Here is an 18,051-nt window from a genome sequence, read left to right as displayed (position 1 = left end):
CTTCCAAATGCAAAACCACACACCTGGAATCAACCCCAGACCTTTTAACTACTTAATTGATTACAGGTTAACGAGGGAGACGCCTTCTGAGTTAATTGCAGCCCTTAGAGTCCATTGTCCAATTACTTTTGGTCCCTTGAAAAAGAGGAGGCTATGCATTACAGAGCTATGATTCCTAAACCCTGTCTCCGATTTGGATGTGGAAACTCTCATATTGCAGCTGGGAGTGTGCACTTTCAGCCCATATTATATTTATAATTGTATTTATGAACATGTTTTTGTAAACAGCTAAAATAACAAAACTTGTGTCACTGTCCAAATATTTCTGGCCCTAACTGTAACTCAACGTCCTCTTCAAGGAAGAAGGATCCAAACCTCCTGTTTGAACCCCCAACTCGGTTTGAGGCTCAGTTGATTCTTTCAGGGAGAGAAGGTCCGAAAAGATCCAGTTTGCAGGAAGACTTCCTGCTGAGAGGCAAAGACAAAAAAGAAGTTAAAACTCAGGTAGACAAGAACACAGTCTTACTCAGCAAAAACTCAGCTTGGCTAGAGTACCCAAAACTGGCAAACACTGGCGTCGAGGTAGTGGCAATCAGCAGCTTAAGAGCACTCCGCTAATGAGGCAACCATCATCAGGTGTGTGAGGAGGCGGACCAGAACAAGGCGCCTCCTGCTGGTGGAAGGGAGAACAACACAAAAAGACAAACACACAGACTGGAGTCCTGACAGGTGGAAGAAATGAACCAATAATCCAGTCATCAGTGCCAAGCTCATGACACAAAAATAAGAACAAAGAAATAATTTAAAAACTCAGCAAACTAAAGGAATGTTATTAAGTAGTCATGATTAAAAAATAATACAGCAGTGTAAAGCAAAAAGTAATTTAAGTTATTGCCACATGTGTTTCACAAAACTAGACAACACTGGTTGGGGATAGGGTGTGGTGGTGGTACAGGAGTTACCTTTGCAACATGTCCTAAGCTTGTTTCTAATCCTGTTTCCCAGTCTGCATATTTTTAAAAATGCACAAATTAAGGTCACTAGAGCCTAAAAAAATTATCTTAACATTGGTTGTGCACATTTGTTTACAAGGCTTCTCTATTTTGGCCCATTTTAGTTAAATTGGTAGTAAGTGTGCAATTACATTCATACACTTAAGTTTGTTTCTCATCATTAGTAATGATAATTTTGACTTATTATAGATTTGAAAAAAATAAATGAAAGATTTTTTCAGTCAGCTGTGGTTTCTAATTCTAAATATTGTTCTGGTTTTTACCTAACTCCAATTTAAATTAACTAGTATAATATATTACTAAAAGATTAAATTAGAATAATCATATAGGCAAGGTCAGTGTTAGTTACATGCATCCCTACATAGGTATTCTAGTCTTATGTCAATTCTGCAGCAATCCCTTATATAAGCATGCATAGTATCCGTAGGGGAACTCTTCTCCTGAAACTTCTAGCTGAACCAGTTCATGTTTGTGGCCATGTGCTTTGAACACCTAGCAGTTTACAAAAACCATATGTGACACAGATAATACATTTAAGTTTTAAAAATTATTACCTTAATGAATTTATCTGAGAACCAAGCTGTGTACAGTTATTGTAAATATGAAGTATAGACCCCTCTCATGTTTTTACTACAGTTTATCTCAGAGATAACATTGTAGATGTTATGAAACAGGCTGCTGCTATCTGGACCCGAAAAGGTGAAAGTGAAGAGTGAAGCTTTGGAGCTGTCCCTGAAGTATAGCTTTGTGACCCCGCTCACATCCATGGTGGTCACCAAGCCACAGGGGGAGAACACAGATGTTCTTAACAAACCTAGTGCGGGAGGAAAAAAGCAGCCAGAAGGTCATGTCACATCAACCTACAGTAAATATCATCTCCTTTGTCTTCTTTTTTTAATGCATTCAGTGGATTAATCTTCCAGATTTATTTTCAATGAAAGGATGATCAACAAATGAACATACATTGTATAAAAAATTCCTTAGCTTTCAAGTCATAATTTACCACTTAATGTCACTAACCATACCCTTAAAAACCTGCAATAAATAGCTAATCTTATGCGCATTAAAGAACTACTAATCTAATCTACATTGTGTAATGAAAAAGCTTGTGACAAGAAAGAGCTGAAGATGAATGAAGAAAAATATTACCTTTTTGCAGAGATAGGGAGGAATCATGAGTGTCTGTATATACATATGCAGTATCAATTCTGGAAATACAATTTTGAATGTGATAAAACTATGTCTCCAGTGAATAAGCTGCAATTCCTTTCTCAATACTTTATTTTAAAGTACAGGATAAACGTTGCTTGTGATTTTTGAATAAACAATGTAATTATATCATCATCTTTTCTTTGTTTGTTTAGGATCTTCTGGGGCCTCCCAACACGATCTGCTTAGTGCAATCGGTAAGGGAAGATGCGAGGCAAGGAAAGGCATGTTTTTTATACAGCACATTTCAGTTCCAAGACAATTTAAAGTGGACAATTCAAAGTGGTGAGAAGAAAAAAAGAAAAAAAAAGAAATGCATTGCAGGGACATTGAGGCAACACAAACTAATTTGAGTTATTTAAATAAAAAAAATATTGAAATGAGATCATTATGTATATAAAGGATTAAATTATTTAAAATGAAATGACATATGGACTGAACACATTGATATCTATTTAAAGGGTGTGACGATTTGGATATGATTGGAGAACCCGAATGCGGAGGTGAGTCTTTGTAGCTTTAATTAAATAAACACAGGTAAAACTTGCGGGAATCCAGAAATCAAACATGAAAAATATAAAAGAAACCAGAACCATGGAGGCATCAGGGGAAAACAATTACGAGGAGCCAGGGTAAGACGAGGTAAGACAAAGGCTACGTTCACACTACAGCCTGAAGTGACCCAGATCCAACTTTTCTGCTACGTAGAAGCGGTAAGAAAAACAACAACCATGGCAGATGATGATGGGGAGAGCTGTATTTATGTTTAACCATATTGAAAAGATTGTGTTTTTATGGTTGGAAAAGACTGCTAGATGCGCGCCGGCACTACCATCCATGTTTACTTCCGGAAAAAAAGAGCACGCTGGCCTGTGACGTCATTGCGTCCTCTACTGCACACGCGGGACACTTGCGTTGTATGACTGCAGTTCACACAGGAGATCACATACAAGTCTCATATAGTTAGAAAAATTGGATTTCGCAAAAAAATCGGAATTGAGCATCAAGGCCTGCAGTGTGAACATAGCCAAAGTAAGATGAGGAACCAGCACTGAGAAACTGCACAAGGAGTGTATTTATGGGAGACTGAACAAAGAGGTACTAACAAGCAGATTGGGAGCAGGTGTGAACAGAGCAGTCTGGAAAGGAGCTAGGAAAAGAAGACCAACACAATACAGCAACAGAGAGTAACAAATGAAACCCTTAGAACTCAAATATATCCAGAAAATACAACAAAGTAGGAATTAAACCAATAAAACTAGAAAACATGGAGCAAAGTAAAACTTAACAGAACCAAGTCCGTGACAAAGGGACTTGAGGGTTAAAGCATTTTTTTAAATGTCTTGAAGTGTATTTCAGATTACTGGTGCATAATAACTAAATTCTGTTTCTCCAGGTTTTTATCTGATTCTAAGAATGCAAAGTAGATTTGAGACATTAGATCTACTGTAAGAGGTCTGTAGGGTTGATACACAAACAACAGGTCTATAATCATGATTTATAGACTACTGAAGTAATTTAAAGTCTGTACTCTGAGAGACGAGGAGCTGGTGTAATGATTTTAGAACTGGGGTGATGTGCTCCAATTTCTTAGTTTTAATGAGGATGTAGGCAGAAGCATTCTTGATCAAATGCAGCAGTGTGATGGGCTTTTTAGACTGACCTTTGAAAACTTCTGGTGGTAATCAATTCTAGCAAAGATGAACACATTGATCAGTTTTCAAAGTTCCGCTGAGACAATAGTCATTTAAACCTGGAAATAACTGAAGCTAACTTTTGAACCCTCTTTTTTTGTTGTCCAAAAATTAATACCTCAATTTTATTGCATCTATGCATTATTTTTTATACACATTTGCCAAATGCTTTGATGGGTTAATACTCACCTTGTGACATCATAATGTACAAGTGTGGACCTTTAGAGCACACCACATGTGATTTTTGTGGTGTTGTGATATTTTAACTGTAGATAATGAATATTTAATTAACTGGGACTGGGAACTGTAGTTAATTGATAGATCATTCAAAACCAAGGGAAAAAACAGTTTAATGTTCTTAGTTGGGTAATTACAACCGTAATCCACTTACTCACCAGGATTTTTGCCTCTCACAATCCAGGTAGCTTCTGGACTGGCTGTTAAAATCCATTTTTTCCTCACCAAATTAGTAACTTACGTAGGATATCAGCAGAGCTAAAGAAATTATCAATTTTTCATTCAGATGTCAACAAAAGGAGATGGAATCTGGCCCGAGTGATAAACCACTCATTGTACAATAACCTGAAACTGCTACAGGTTAGAATAATGATTTCCTTATTTTAACAATAAAGGATTTTTAAGAAATCTAACCAATATGCAAACACTACAGATATAATGAGCAATAATAGGTTAAAACATTGTGAATGGAACTTCCGGTGGACGCGGAGCAAGATGGCAGCATAAGTTCGAGCTCCCTTGTCAAAGAAACAAAAAACCTCCCTAATTCAAGGAAATAGGTCAAAATGAGATGAAGAAGAATCTCACAAAATTCAAAGATGAGTTCAAAGAGGAGCTGAAGCGAGAATTTATGGGCTTTAAAGAAGAAATTAAGAAAATAGTGGCACGGAATGATGCGGAAATACAGAAACAACAAAAGGACATGACTGAGGCGCAGGGCCGCATAGCATAGCTGGAAGAGTGCAACACGGAAGCGAAGAACGCCATTCTGAACCTTTTAAAACAGCAGAGAAAACTACAAGAGAAGCTAACGGAATTGGAAGGACACAGCAGGCGCTGCAACATTAGAATTAACAACGTGACTGAACAAGACGGCGAATTAGTCCAAGGGGGCATTAATTGCCCATTAAAGAAGGGGGATGGGAGAGACTATAGTCTTCTCTAAAGTTTGACTAAACAACGACAGGGAGATCCACCAAACAAGGGACTGTTGGACTCACTAGCAGGTTGGGGGAACCCAACACAGGTTTGCCCAAAACCACTGGGGTGGGGGGGGGGGGGGGGGGGGGGGGGGGGTCTCTCCATAAAAGGACACCCCCTCCCTTTCCAGCAGGGGGAACTCTTGGGAGTATGGCCCATATTTAGTCGGGAGTTCAGATTTTATGTTGAATGTCATGTCAATGGTTTAAATAATATCAAAAAGAGAGATAAGGTCCTAAATAAATTTAGAAAAGAAAAAGTACAAGTTATTCTCTTACAGGAGGACACACCTAACAAAAAAACGGCATGGAAAGTACAATAAATTAGGCTATGGAAACTAATTTTCCTCCTAATTTGAAGAAAGGCATAAACGTGAAGTTATGACATTGATCTTAAATAGAGTAAAGTTTGAATTGTTGCAGGAAACTGGGGATAAAGAAGGAAGATATTTAATGATAAAGGGCAAATTTGAAAATCAGTTAATCACACTACTCAATGTATATGCCCCTCCTGAAAGTGACAAAGCACTTTATAAGAAAATATTTGATCTCATTATCTTGGAAGCAGAGGGAATATTGATATGTAGCGGGGATTTTAATACTGTGTTAAATTATAATATGGATGCTACAAGCAATAAAAATAGTAAAATACAAATCAGTAGGTATATGAACACTATGATGTCAGAAACGGCAATTGTAGATATGTGGAGAGAATTTCACGCCTTAGATCGAGATTATACTCATTATTCAATACCACATGGTACTTATTCCAGAATTGACTATATACTAATGAATAAGAGAGAACTACACAGAGTAAAAGAGTGTAGGATTGGAGTTTCAGATGTTTCTGATCATAACGCAATCTATCTTAAGATCCGTCTGGACAGCAAAAAAGAACAATACTTTATGGAGACTAAATGAAGGAATATTAAATAACAAAGCTCTAGTTGGTGAAGTAAAGGAGGAGATAATCTGATAAAAAGAGGAAAATGTTAATGGTGAAGTAGACCCAGTAATTCTTTGGGATGCCCTGAAGGCGGTAATACTGGGGAAAATGATTTCTTACTCAGCATTTATGAAAAAAGCAAGATTAGAAACATACAATAAACAAAATGTCCCTGTTCTTTAGGTAGGACTTTAACCAGTTCAGTGCTGCAAGTTTTTATTAAACTCTAAACAGCAAATCCTATGTGCAAAAAAGGACAATTCAGTCTACATTGTGTAATACAAAAAGCTTGAAAGACGATGAAAAGTTTAACTTTATTTTGCAGAATTGGGGAGGGATTGCATGTGTGTCTATATTTACATTTTGGAAACTGAATTGTTATCTGCCAATAATTACCAATTTCTTTCTCTACAGCTTATTTTAAAGGTATGTTAAAAGCCTGCTCTTGTGACTTTTTTATTCAGCAATGTGATTTTAACATTATTTACCCTTTGTTTGCATAGGATTTTATCCGACATTGCGACGTCGTGAAAAAAAAATCAAGTCAGGAAGAGGTAATTGTTATAAAGGTTATTTATATAGCACATTTCAGTGTCAAGACAATTCAAAGTAATGTATATGAGAAAAACAAAAGATAAATATGAAAGGTGCATTGGAGTGGCATTAAGAAAACACAAAAAATTTCAAAGGAATAAAAGCAAGTAATTAAGATAAGGCAAATATGTGAAACTCTCTCTGCCTCTTAAGGTTTAGGGCTGAGTCCATTGCTAAACCCAGTTTTCTAGTCTGATTGGTGATTCCCAGCTGTATTAACTAAAGCTATGTGCTAACTTTTGAATATCCTTCTTTTGGTCCAAAAACTAATATTTCAGTTTGATTGTGATTCAGCTGAAAAAGAAAATAAAAAAAAAGGTACATCCAAGCTCTGATTGCTTCGATGCATTTAACTAGCTCTTGAATGGGTTCATGGGCGACTGGTGCAAGATTGTAACTTTGTGATGAATGTTGGTGGGAACACTCTAAGGGCGGTGGCTGGTGGACCCAAATGCTTTCATTAGGATTTTGAATCTATGAAGAGTAAGCCCAAACATATTTATTGAATGCTTTCCTATTGTTAAAAATGCAAGAGTACCCAAATACAGTGATATCTATATCTATTGCATTATTTAAAAGGGGCTAAAAAAAACATTAATATATTAAAAAATGACTAATTACAGCCAATACCAATGCTAACAGCGATATAGTATGTATCCCTGGTGTGTATACAGGATTTTTTTCTATTCATCCATCTAGAAAAAAATGAGAAAATGAAAAGTACCAACTACTATCATACAAACTAACATAGTACTAAGGAACATAAGTACTAACTAACTGACATAATATTATGCAAAGTATGTTTCCTAGAAAACCTAACTGTTAAGCTGATATGATTGCTGATTGGTGAATGAAACAGTAGATGGATGGATGGATGGATGGATGGATGGATGGATGGATGGATGGATGGATGGATGGATGGATGGATGGATGGATGGATGGATGGATGGATAGTTTCCCTTTCAGCTTCATCAGTGCTTATCATCCTTCACGAGCAGATAAATAATCATTTAGAAAAATTGTTTCCCACATATTGTTAACAGCCAAAGTCTATATATTGAAAGCTATATTTAAAAAAAAGTTTGATAATTTTTTTTTACTCTATTTTTTGTGGTTTAATTGTATTAGGTTTCATATATTTACATTTTAATCATCGAGTCTGACTCTGCATCTGTCTTTGGGTTGGCTGGCACAGGTATTTTGAGTCTTGCCGAGTTTCAAAAGACAATGTCAGGTTTGACAGGACCCGAATGCAGAGGCTGAAGCTGAGGTGATTTCTTGCAAGATTTACTTAAACATAAAAGGGTAAAAGAAGCAAAAATCCAAAAAACATAAATCTTCAAAAACCAAATATACTGAAAAACAGGAATACTCACAAGGGGGTAAAGAATTTATGACAAAATCAGCAAAGACTGACTGAACATCATTCTGTAAGCACGTTAATACCAAGATTACCCGCACCCAGAAGCGATTGAAAGGTGGTCGATAGTCGCTACAAGCACCAGTGAAGACCCTGTCATACATATGCTTGGCCCATTGGTGGCATTATGACACTGCCGCAAAATCCCACCTAAACCTTTGACAAAAGCACTGGGCATGTGCTGTCACTACCTGATCTGCACCAGTATCACAAAACTGCCCATCAGCTCAGTGTTAATAAAAGTATTAATACTGATAACTAAACAGGATAATTAAAGGTATCTCAATAAAAATGTGTTTGGCCTCTAATCCTGTATAATTTTTTTTTCTAAGGAAGATATAAAATACGGACATCCCAAAATTAAAAAAATCTAATTGATCTTGCATTTTTTAAAGTGAGTTATATTGGCTACTAAATACAAGTAATCATTATTATTTACTGCTGTATATTCCTTCCTTACAGATCAAAAGTATGGCTCTTTTTTTTACCTAAGATTTCCAATGATCTTTATAATGTCAGGATAAGCTTTCACTAGTTTTGTGTTCATATTCTAAAAGTAAAATATTACATTTAGATTTTAGTAAAGATAATACTTTTGGACTTGTTTTTTTGATGTGACATATAAACTGTTTAGATTTATTTCAACTGTACTGTTTATAGTCCCTAATGGACATTTTAATCATGTTTTAAAGGTCTTCAGATTAGATGCTTGCTAAACTTATTTATTTCTTTTTATGTAGGATGGCTACCAATGGCTTTTGATGGACCAGGTAAGACACCTCACAAGATTATCAGGATCACTACTTTCTTACAGCATAATTGATCATTTTCTCAAAGGTCCTTCAAACATTGTGATAACCAGATATTAATGTCCACAAAAAGGCTAAATCTTTTAGAAAGTAATGAAAATAAAAATCCTTGCAGGTCCCTGGTATTGTTCAATTCAGTTTATTTATATAGCGCCAGTTTGTGTCAGTGTTATGAACATGCCTTGATTTTGGTACTGTACAAGATCAGCACACTGGAAAGAGAAAAAAATGAAAATATTTTTTTGTTGGCTGGTAGGTAGATAGTTTTTCTCTTCTTGTAGGTTCATAATGAAATGTATAATTTCAAAACCATTTTTTATGTATTTCTCCAAATGTTGCACAAAATATATATGTTTTTTAAAGTTCAATTCAGTTTATTCATATAGCGCCAATTCACAACCCAAGTCATCTCAAGGCACTTTACAGTTCAACGAGATCATACAGTCAAATTGATTCAAAGTTTTCAATCTAAGGAAATCCAGATGATTGCATCAACTCATTGACTCGGATGCAATCCCTCACACTAAGCATGCTTGTAGTGACAGTGGAGAGAAAAACTCCCTTTTAAGAGGAAGAAACCACCAGCAGAACCAAGCCGAGTGTGAGCGGCCATCTGCCGAGGCCGACTGGGGTTCCAGGAGACAGAAGCAGAGATACAAAAAGCAACTGTAAAAGGCAGCCTCGTTTAGGAAACACACAGCCAGGCAGACGAGCTCCGAGCGAACTCCCATGTCAGAGGACGAAGAGAGCACATGCAGCCAGTCACAGTCAGAGAAACAGGACTGCACTGGAAAACACGCTGATCTCCAACATCTATAAACAAGGGTGTTGATGGAAGCAGCACAGCTGATATTTCTCTCCAGGATGCTGCCATCAGCACCTTTGTTTATAGATGTTCAAGATCGGCCTGGTTTTCAGTGTAGTCCTGTTTCTCTGACTGTGACTGGCTGAATGTACTCTCTTCATCCTCTGACATGGGAGCTGGCTCGGAGCTCGTCTTCCTGGCTGTGTGTTTCCTGGACGGGACCTCCTTAAAAGTTGACATTTGTATCTATGCTTCTGTCTCCTTGAACCCCAGTTGGCCTCGGCAGATGGCCGCTCACACTGAGCCTGGTTCTGCTGGAGGTTACTTCTTGTTAAAAGGGAGTTTTTCCTCTCCACTGTTGCTACAAGCATGCTTAGTCTGAGGGATTGCCTTTGAGTCAATGAGTTGATGCAATCAAGTGGTAAAATGCCTTGAGATGACGTGTTTTAAATTGGCGCTATATAAATAAAGTAATTTGAATTCAATTAAGGCTCAATCAAACAACAGCAGTCAAGCCAAAAAATAGTTCACCTGTCTCTGCTACTGTTTCCTTTTTATTTCCTCCAAGATGGGTGAACTCATTCACCAATCAAGGTCTCTGCAGCAGCCTCTAGAGCTCCCTAATCAACACAATACATTAAAACTGTGTTTTTAAAGACAAAAGGCAATAAACCTCAGACAATTAAAGATGTGCCACTTTGTAAGAATATGTACTATTGTAATCAGAAGTCTCTCTATAGGCTAATTTGTCTTATTTTGAAAAACTCACAGTGAGGGAGGAGGGCCTAAAAACGTTACCAAATACTCATTGGTGGATATTCAGGTTTTGGTTGTAGGATAGTGAGAGGACAGGAAGTAGAGAGGGGAATGGCTGAGCGTTGGCCATCTATCAAAAGAACTATTGTTTGTGACCCATTTTTAAATAATGTCTATCCAAGGAGGACATACTATGCTGAATTCAACAAATTAACAAAACTAATTATTGGATAGCATTGCTTGATTTAGGTAATTAGGAGCTGGCCTGTAAAATTTGAAGCTATTGAAGACCACTTTTCCAGCTCCCAAATGGACCTTGAATTCTGTGTTTTTGTTTTTAGATTATGAATTGTGAACAAATTGTTACTATTTATTACATGGTGTTTTGTTCTTAACATATGCAGGAAATGGATTTATAATAAAAAATGTTTAGTTATTCTTTTTATTATGTTATAAAATGACTTTCACCTTAGATTTACAATAACCAGATTTTAGGGTAAATCCAAACATGGTTTGATTTTTGATTGCTATCCCTACTTTTTGGACCATACTGTTAAGGTGAAAAGTGTATTTGGGATGTTAGTTGAGATTTTACTCTTGCATTGGTTTATTTGATGTGACATGTTGTGTATTTTTTTTAAAAAGGTCTTTAGATAAATACTCTTTAATATTATCATCTATCTTTCTATGTAGGAAACATGGATTCAAGTTTTTTTGATCATTATATGCTAAACTTAGAAAATGGTAAGACATCTCACACATCTACCATATGCAACATAACAATAAAATCATCCTCAGTATCAGCAAAAATAATTGTAACATCATCTGCAAGGCTTTCCTTTTCATTAAACATAATCACGTAAATAAGGATCCTGCTGAGCTTTCCAGGCATTTAATTGTTTTAAGCAATATAATAAAATACTTTAAAGAAAAACCCTCATTAAATTATAAAATTCGAGCATGTTTTAATCATTAAAAATAATCAAAATAAGAGTAAAAAAAAATAATTAATAGATTTTCATCTCCATCTCCTGATACCGTCTCGCCTGTGTCCGACCTTTAAGACATTTCAACATCTTTTTCTGAATCCGACATTGCAGCATGGCATAGACAATTCACATTTACAGTTTGAAGAACACCTACTTGCTTCTGATGATTTCCTTTGGCGTCAGCACAAATTTGATGAATAGACAATGTTAGACAATGAGTGTTTGCGTTGACTCATCCAATTGCACTAGTTTTCATTAGATGTGGATGGCAACAATGATCTGCACTGGATGGGACACATGACGTGAAATTATATTTTATAACATTAAACCGAAGCCAAGAGTAACATTTGTTTTAAAAATGTAAGGAATAGAAAGTACAGATACTTGTGTGAAAATGAAATGAGTAGAAGTCAGAAGTAGGAAGAAAAATAAGTAATGAAGTAAAGTATAGATACCTAAAAAGTGTACTTAATTACAGTAACAAGTATTTCTACTTTGTTACTTGACACCTCTGTTTATTTTTAAAAGATTTAAAGTAAAAGAAACTTTAGTGACATTATAAAATTCTTACTAAACAATGTCATTTTCTCCATTTATGCTTTATCTGCACTTTTATTGCATTATCTGCACTTTTCTGTAAGTTATATAGATCACCCCAACATGAACAGCTTTGTGAAAGGCTTTCTTGTAAGGAATTCAGTCCTTAACTCTGATTTTTTTGACTGCAAATCTTGTTTGTATGCATGGTTTACAGCATCATTTTTATTCAAACAAAATTGGAATAAACTAGTTTTAAAAATATTTATTTCTGTTTTTAGTGGTTGCTCAAGTAATATTTTGGAACAAGATTGAGTAAACTTCCTATAATTGATTCAGGTCCATCTAATACAAATGAATAACACTATCTCCATATTTTTTATTTTTATTATGTACCGATTTGTATTAGCCAACAGCAAAAGCTTCCACTTTTATATATATATATTAGTAGTATTAGTACTATGTTAATAGTAGTAGTAACCAGTTTTTAGGCGAATCTTTAAACAGTACACTTTGTGACACCATCTCATTTTGATGATATATTTTCATACAATATAATTTGCAAACATGGATAAATGTTTTTTTTTTTACTTACTTAACCATTGCTTTATTTTACAGCTGGACATGTAGGTCGTCCTCATCCTCCCTTTTCCTCTTCCAGTAAGTCTAATAAGTCATACACATTTTTTATTACTGATATTATAAATGCTAAAGCAACTAACCATAGTTTGTCATTCATTCATCCCATATTCTTCACTAGTTTTCACTAGATTTGGAGGGCGCCAATGAGCTGTATTGGATGGCGCACATGACGTGAAATAAATATGTGTAAACATTAAACCAGGGATAACCGATTAAAAATCAGTAGGGTCAGAATAAAGAAGTAAAGGTCCGGAGACATTTTTAATGATCTGTTACTTTATAGAATTTAACACTAAAATAAAATGAGGTGTTTATGCATTCATGTTGTACATTGAATCTTTAAATAAAAAAATATTAAAAGAAATAGAAAATTTTTCCATTTTAAAATCTGTGAACAAGTGTTTTTTTAAGTAGAGAACAACAATTGTTCAGTTTGGTATATAGACAATTTCCTGATTCACATATTTTATAAATCACCTGAACGGACTGTTTTTTTGTCTGTTTTTTTCTTTTTTCTAGCTTAATGAGAGAAGTGGGCTTTAGGCTCCACTGCAAGGCTTTGAACCTGGGTTTGAATGGAGACAAAGCCATTCTCAAGCACATATCAAGATGCTAATTTTGAGCCTGGATCCATATTTATTTTCGATTCTGTTCATGTTGGAGAATCCTGCTTCACAGCAGCAGGTTGAGCCAAACATACTCAAAATGTGCAGTAGAGGTGGGCGGATCGATCCTAGGATCGATACTATCGATACCAACACTGGTATTGATATTGAACAATATTCACTTAACAAGATAGATACTTTTTATTCTCTCCACTCTCCACTTTTTATTCTTTCCACTAAGTGCAGCAGATTCAGCAGTTTGCTGGTCTGTGTAATTCCAGCGCTTTGCTCCTCCCCCCTCGCCTCTCGTCACCGGCTCAGCACACAGGCTCAGCCTGGCCCCGCCCACTCAGCTCTCACTACACATACGAACAACAGGAGAGATAGAGAGACCATCGGAGCAGAAAATACCATAAATGAAAACAAACATGTATGGTTTGTGAAAAGCTGGTTAAATGCAGTTTAAATAAGCACATGAAAAACTATGAGCAAGAAAACGTCGAGAGGAGAGGAAACTTTGCTCATTGCCCCAACTGACCCTCGGACAGACATGAATGACATAGGTGTTTCAGACCTCCAGAGAGTATTCATGTTGAAAAGAGTGATCGCCTTTAGAACCAGTTCATATTCAAATTATAATGGAGGATTTCATGAATTTTTGAATAGACCCACCCTCTCCACTTAAAAAGAAATGCACATGCATAAGCATGGACCCACTCCTGAGAGGAAACGCTTATTAAAGGGGAACACCATTTTTTTTACATTGCTCCCTTGATTTTACGTTATTACATCATGTTCTACTCACCCATATGAGTTTTGTGTCATTTGGAGCTTTTCCGAAGATATTCGGTTTTGTTATATCCAAGTAACGCCTTCCTTTGGGCAACTAGAGAACGATAGAGGGTGCGTCTCAATTCGCAGGCTGCGTACTTGGTAGTACGCATTTTGAGGCCGGTGACGTCACAACGCTGCGCGGAGGCCGTCCCATTTGGCAAAAATTCTGAGGACGCTTAAAATGCAGCCTCAAAATGCGTCCTCCTTTTCCCCGAATTCTGAGGATGCATCGCTACCGTCCTTAGTGGCCTCACCTCCCGCTAGATTTCCCGAGGTGCTTTGCGCGTCTTTTTTTTTTTTTTTTTTTTTTTTTTAGTTGAAGAAAAAGAAGAAAAGAAGAAAGTCGGATTTTCTTCAAATTACGGACAACCGAAAGCAGCAGCAGCGCCGACAGTAGTGCGGAGAACACCTTTAAATGTAAGTAGTTTGTTTTTTTGTTTTTTTAATGAACATCTATTAAAATACATGACGGTAACAGAGCCACCGGAATGTGTTGGAGCAGCTAAAGCTAAAGCTAAGAGCTAACCTGTTGATACGTGATGCTCATCAACAATTAAAAGCCTTCATACAAATGTCACTATTTTTTATTTTAACCTACATCTTACTGTACTGATAGCCGTATCCCTCACTAATCGGATCTATTTATTCTCATACAGTTTATAACAAAGGATTAGAGCTGTTAAAGCTTAATGCAGCTGAAGAAATAACATTAGTCCAGCTGTACTGGGCTGTCAATACTGCAAACGCTTTGTTTTAATACTCAATAATGTATAGTTTATTTACAGTACAGTATAATAAGGTTTAAAGTATAATTCGCTTGAAGAACAATACCGGCATAATTATACAGAACAATCATTTTGCCTGTTGACATAACAGAAATATGCTTTACATGTCATTTTGTTCCAGTGAGCAGACAGAGGAGTGGATAAAATGACCACCTTATCCTCGGGGCCAAAAATACTGCTGCAGTCAGATGGAGGGAAGAGGCAGAATTCCATCTACATGTTGCATTTCTATGTAAAAGTCACGCAAGTTAAAAGAAGTCCTGTTCAAACACCAACGTACAAATATAATCTTTGGATCACAACAAATGATGCTCAGATGCCACTTTTTGTAAATCTCATATTTGTGATAGAAGTGATCCTTGTGTGGGACAACTTAAAAAAAAAATACAAAGTATGTTCAGGTTTGGATAATGTAATGAAACACACACACACACCTATATATATATATATATATATATATATATATATATATATATATATATATATATATATATATATATATATATATATATATATATATATATATATATATATATATATATATATATATATATATATATGTGTGTGTGTATATATGTATGTATATGTATGTGTGTGTGTAGGGAAATTACATCTTTCATTTATTATATTCATGTTAATTTACACTTTGAGTAAGGTTGAAAAAGTAATCTCCAGGTTACCATTCCAAAGTCTTTTTCTGTAGAATTTCAATAATCCATCCAAATCATGAAACGTTCCTTTTTTTCTGGCATCTGTTGATACAAATAGTTTTCCTCTACTTTAGGAATGGAAAGATCCTTGGACAGGGCAGGGGGTCAGTGGGCACCCTACTGCTGCCACCTGGCCCTGGTTTGTCCTCATGGATGAGGTATTAGGACAGAGGCCCTCTGTTGCCCCACCTGTCCTAATTGCCTCCATCCCTGAGGAAACACCAGGGCCAGGTGCTGCAGAGGCTGAGCAGCATCAGGGTGAAGATGAGGAAGAGAATGAGAATGAGAGAGGAGGAAAAGGAGGAAGAGAAGAAGGAGTGACGAGTTGGTGGATTTAATCAGGGAGGAGATGAGATGGCAGAGGGAGGCGGGAAAGGATGGACAGATTATTTCATTTATTGGAGAGGATGGTGGACAGATGTTGTTATTTTTTGGTGTTTTTTTAACAAGTTGAGGTTCTGTGTTGCTGTTATGGTTAAATTAAATTATTAAATTGTTTATAAAAGTTAGTGCTGTCGGTGTGTTCTTAAAGTCTTTTAACCTTTTTACATTATCTGTTTCATCACTTCTTTGTAATTTAAGTAAACTTAGAACAACTTCTCAGAGACATCAGTTTATTTTTAGAGAAGCAAGTATTTACAATAAACTATTAAACATTTTTAACTATTGACATTAGATTTTAAAATTAACTACTACAACTATTTACAAAAGATATACAGTAAATCAGAATCAGAATCGGGTTTATTGCCATTGTTAGTGAAGAAGTTCACAACTAGGAATTTTTTGTGGTACAGTCGTGCAACATGAAACATATATGAAATAGTAAATAAAATTATAAAAATAGTAAATAAAATTATAAAAATATTACTAGAGAACATATATAATTGTGACTGAGCAGGAGTCCCTGGTGGTGCTGCTGGACTGGATGGGATGCCACACAGATGAGCTTGGAGTCTTCTGACTGCGAGTGGGACATCATCTGGGGGGTGGGGGTTGCCTCTCTCCACTGCTGATCCAATCGATGGCTGCCATGTTACTAAAAATGTTCAAGAAGACGCAGAAAATAATGACTTTACTAAAACTGTTTTTATAACCCTTAAATAAGAACAGCTAAAATGTGATTCTACTTGCCATCTAAATGTAACGGTGGTCAGGTAGACCCTCCTCCAGGGTAGACACCTCGGCAGACAGCTGGTCACTCCAGTGAGCACCACTGACTGCCTCCAACACGTTCTCCCCCTCATCCTCTGGCATGTCATCCAGCTCTTCATCCTCTGGGGCTGTTATGACCTGTTGAAAAAAAAAGACAAAAATATTTATTTTTATTCAGTCACCTATCTTTTTTCCTTATCTTTTTTTTTTTTTTTTTTTTTTTTTTTTTTTTTTTTTTTTTTTTTTTTACAGTGTCCTGTCTGGCAAGGTGGCAATAAGAATAATTGTCTTGATGCCAAAAGGAGCCCAACAGATTTTACTTTCACAAGTGTAGCGGTATCGCAATTGCCATACCGCTCCACTTGTTTCATGTATATAAATTGCTTTATTATAATTATGCAGGGAGTTTTACAGTTCATATGGACACTGCAATGTAAGTAGAGCAGAAAAACAGAAGAAGAAGAAGGAAAAAGAAAAAGAAAAAAACAGGACAAAAGATGAAAGAAAGAGGAGATAGGAAGGAGACAATGACAAAACATTTTCAGTCTGCTTCAACACCTGTAATGAGATGGAGAAAAAAAAAAAAAAAAAGAAAAAAGAACAGCACAACCAAAAAACATGGTACGAGATATACAATAAAGCAAACACCTTGAAACTATCACTAAAGTAATATTATTAAGTCTGACATGTACTCTGTGTTACCTGAAGATATGAATGTGGGGTTTCTGTTTGGAAGTGAATCTCTAAGTACCTGAAGCCTAGCACCTGTAGTTGTTTGTGAGGGTGAACTTGTGCATGTAAAGTTTTAACCATAGAAAAAAATGCTCAATAGTGGTTGTGGAGAGCCGGAGAGGCACACCCCCCAGAGCACTGAGTCCAGCGCCGGGAGACCCAAAGCCCCAGGCGCCCAAGGGGACCCCAGAAGCGAAGGCACCAAGGCGGGGCCAGCCCCGGAAATCAGACCCCACCAAGGCAGGAGGAGAGACAGCCACGAGGAAGCCCCCCAGCCACCGCCATGCCGGCGCCCCGGGGAGCCGCGGGGACGAGTCCGCGGGCCCCGCCGGCAGCCGGCCACCCCGAAGTAGGGCCGGGCGCCGAACACCAGCCCCCCCACGGCGCCGACCGAAACGCCCCAGCCCCACAGAGCACCGAAACACGCCCCGCCCCCCAGCACCAAGCCCCGGCGACCGGCCGCAACACCCACCGCGACCGCACCACCCAGGAAAACACTAAGACGGCCCCGCCCCCGGCCGGGGCCCACGCGCATCCGCCGCGAACCGGCCACGAGCGCCGCGGGACCCCCCCCAAAACGCCCCCCCGGCCAAAAGCGCAGC

General features: G+C 37.1%; 1 protein-coding gene and 1 long non-coding RNA gene across 2 annotated transcripts in view; both read left to right on the top strand.

The window, feature by feature from the left end:
* Positions 1–18,051, top strand: part of LOC119779996 (inter-alpha-trypsin inhibitor heavy chain H3-like) — a 72,787-nt gene that overhangs the window by 18,292 nt on the left and 36,444 nt on the right. The window contains exons 13-20 of the mRNA XM_038279883.1: positions 1,688–1,878; positions 2,378–2,419; positions 2,684–2,725; positions 6,494–6,505; positions 6,583–6,633; positions 8,834–8,863; positions 11,157–11,207; positions 12,608–12,649. Coding sequence (XP_038135811.1) covers positions 1,688–1,878; positions 2,378–2,419; positions 2,684–2,725; positions 6,494–6,505; positions 6,583–6,633; positions 8,834–8,863; positions 11,157–11,207; positions 12,608–12,649 — 461 coding nt within the window. The remainder of the gene's footprint in view (positions 1–1,687; positions 1,879–2,377; positions 2,420–2,683; positions 2,726–6,493; positions 6,506–6,582; positions 6,634–8,833; positions 8,864–11,156; positions 11,208–12,607; positions 12,650–18,051) is intronic.
* LOC119780007 lies at positions 14,430–15,240 on the top strand. The gene is made up of 2 exons (XR_005280323.1): positions 14,430–14,487; positions 14,977–15,240. It is a non-coding gene; the product is annotated as an uncharacterized LOC119780007 (long non-coding RNA).

Source organism: Cyprinodon tularosa, unplaced genomic scaffold (assembly GCF_016077235.1).
Source record: "Cyprinodon tularosa strain WSP-4 unplaced genomic scaffold, ASM1607723v1 ctg154, whole genome shotgun sequence".
Taxonomy (NCBI): Eukaryota; Metazoa; Chordata; class Actinopteri; order Cyprinodontiformes; family Cyprinodontidae; genus Cyprinodon; species Cyprinodon tularosa.
The sequence above is the reverse complement of the archived record's forward strand: the minus strand, read 5'-3'. Positions and strand labels throughout refer to the sequence as shown.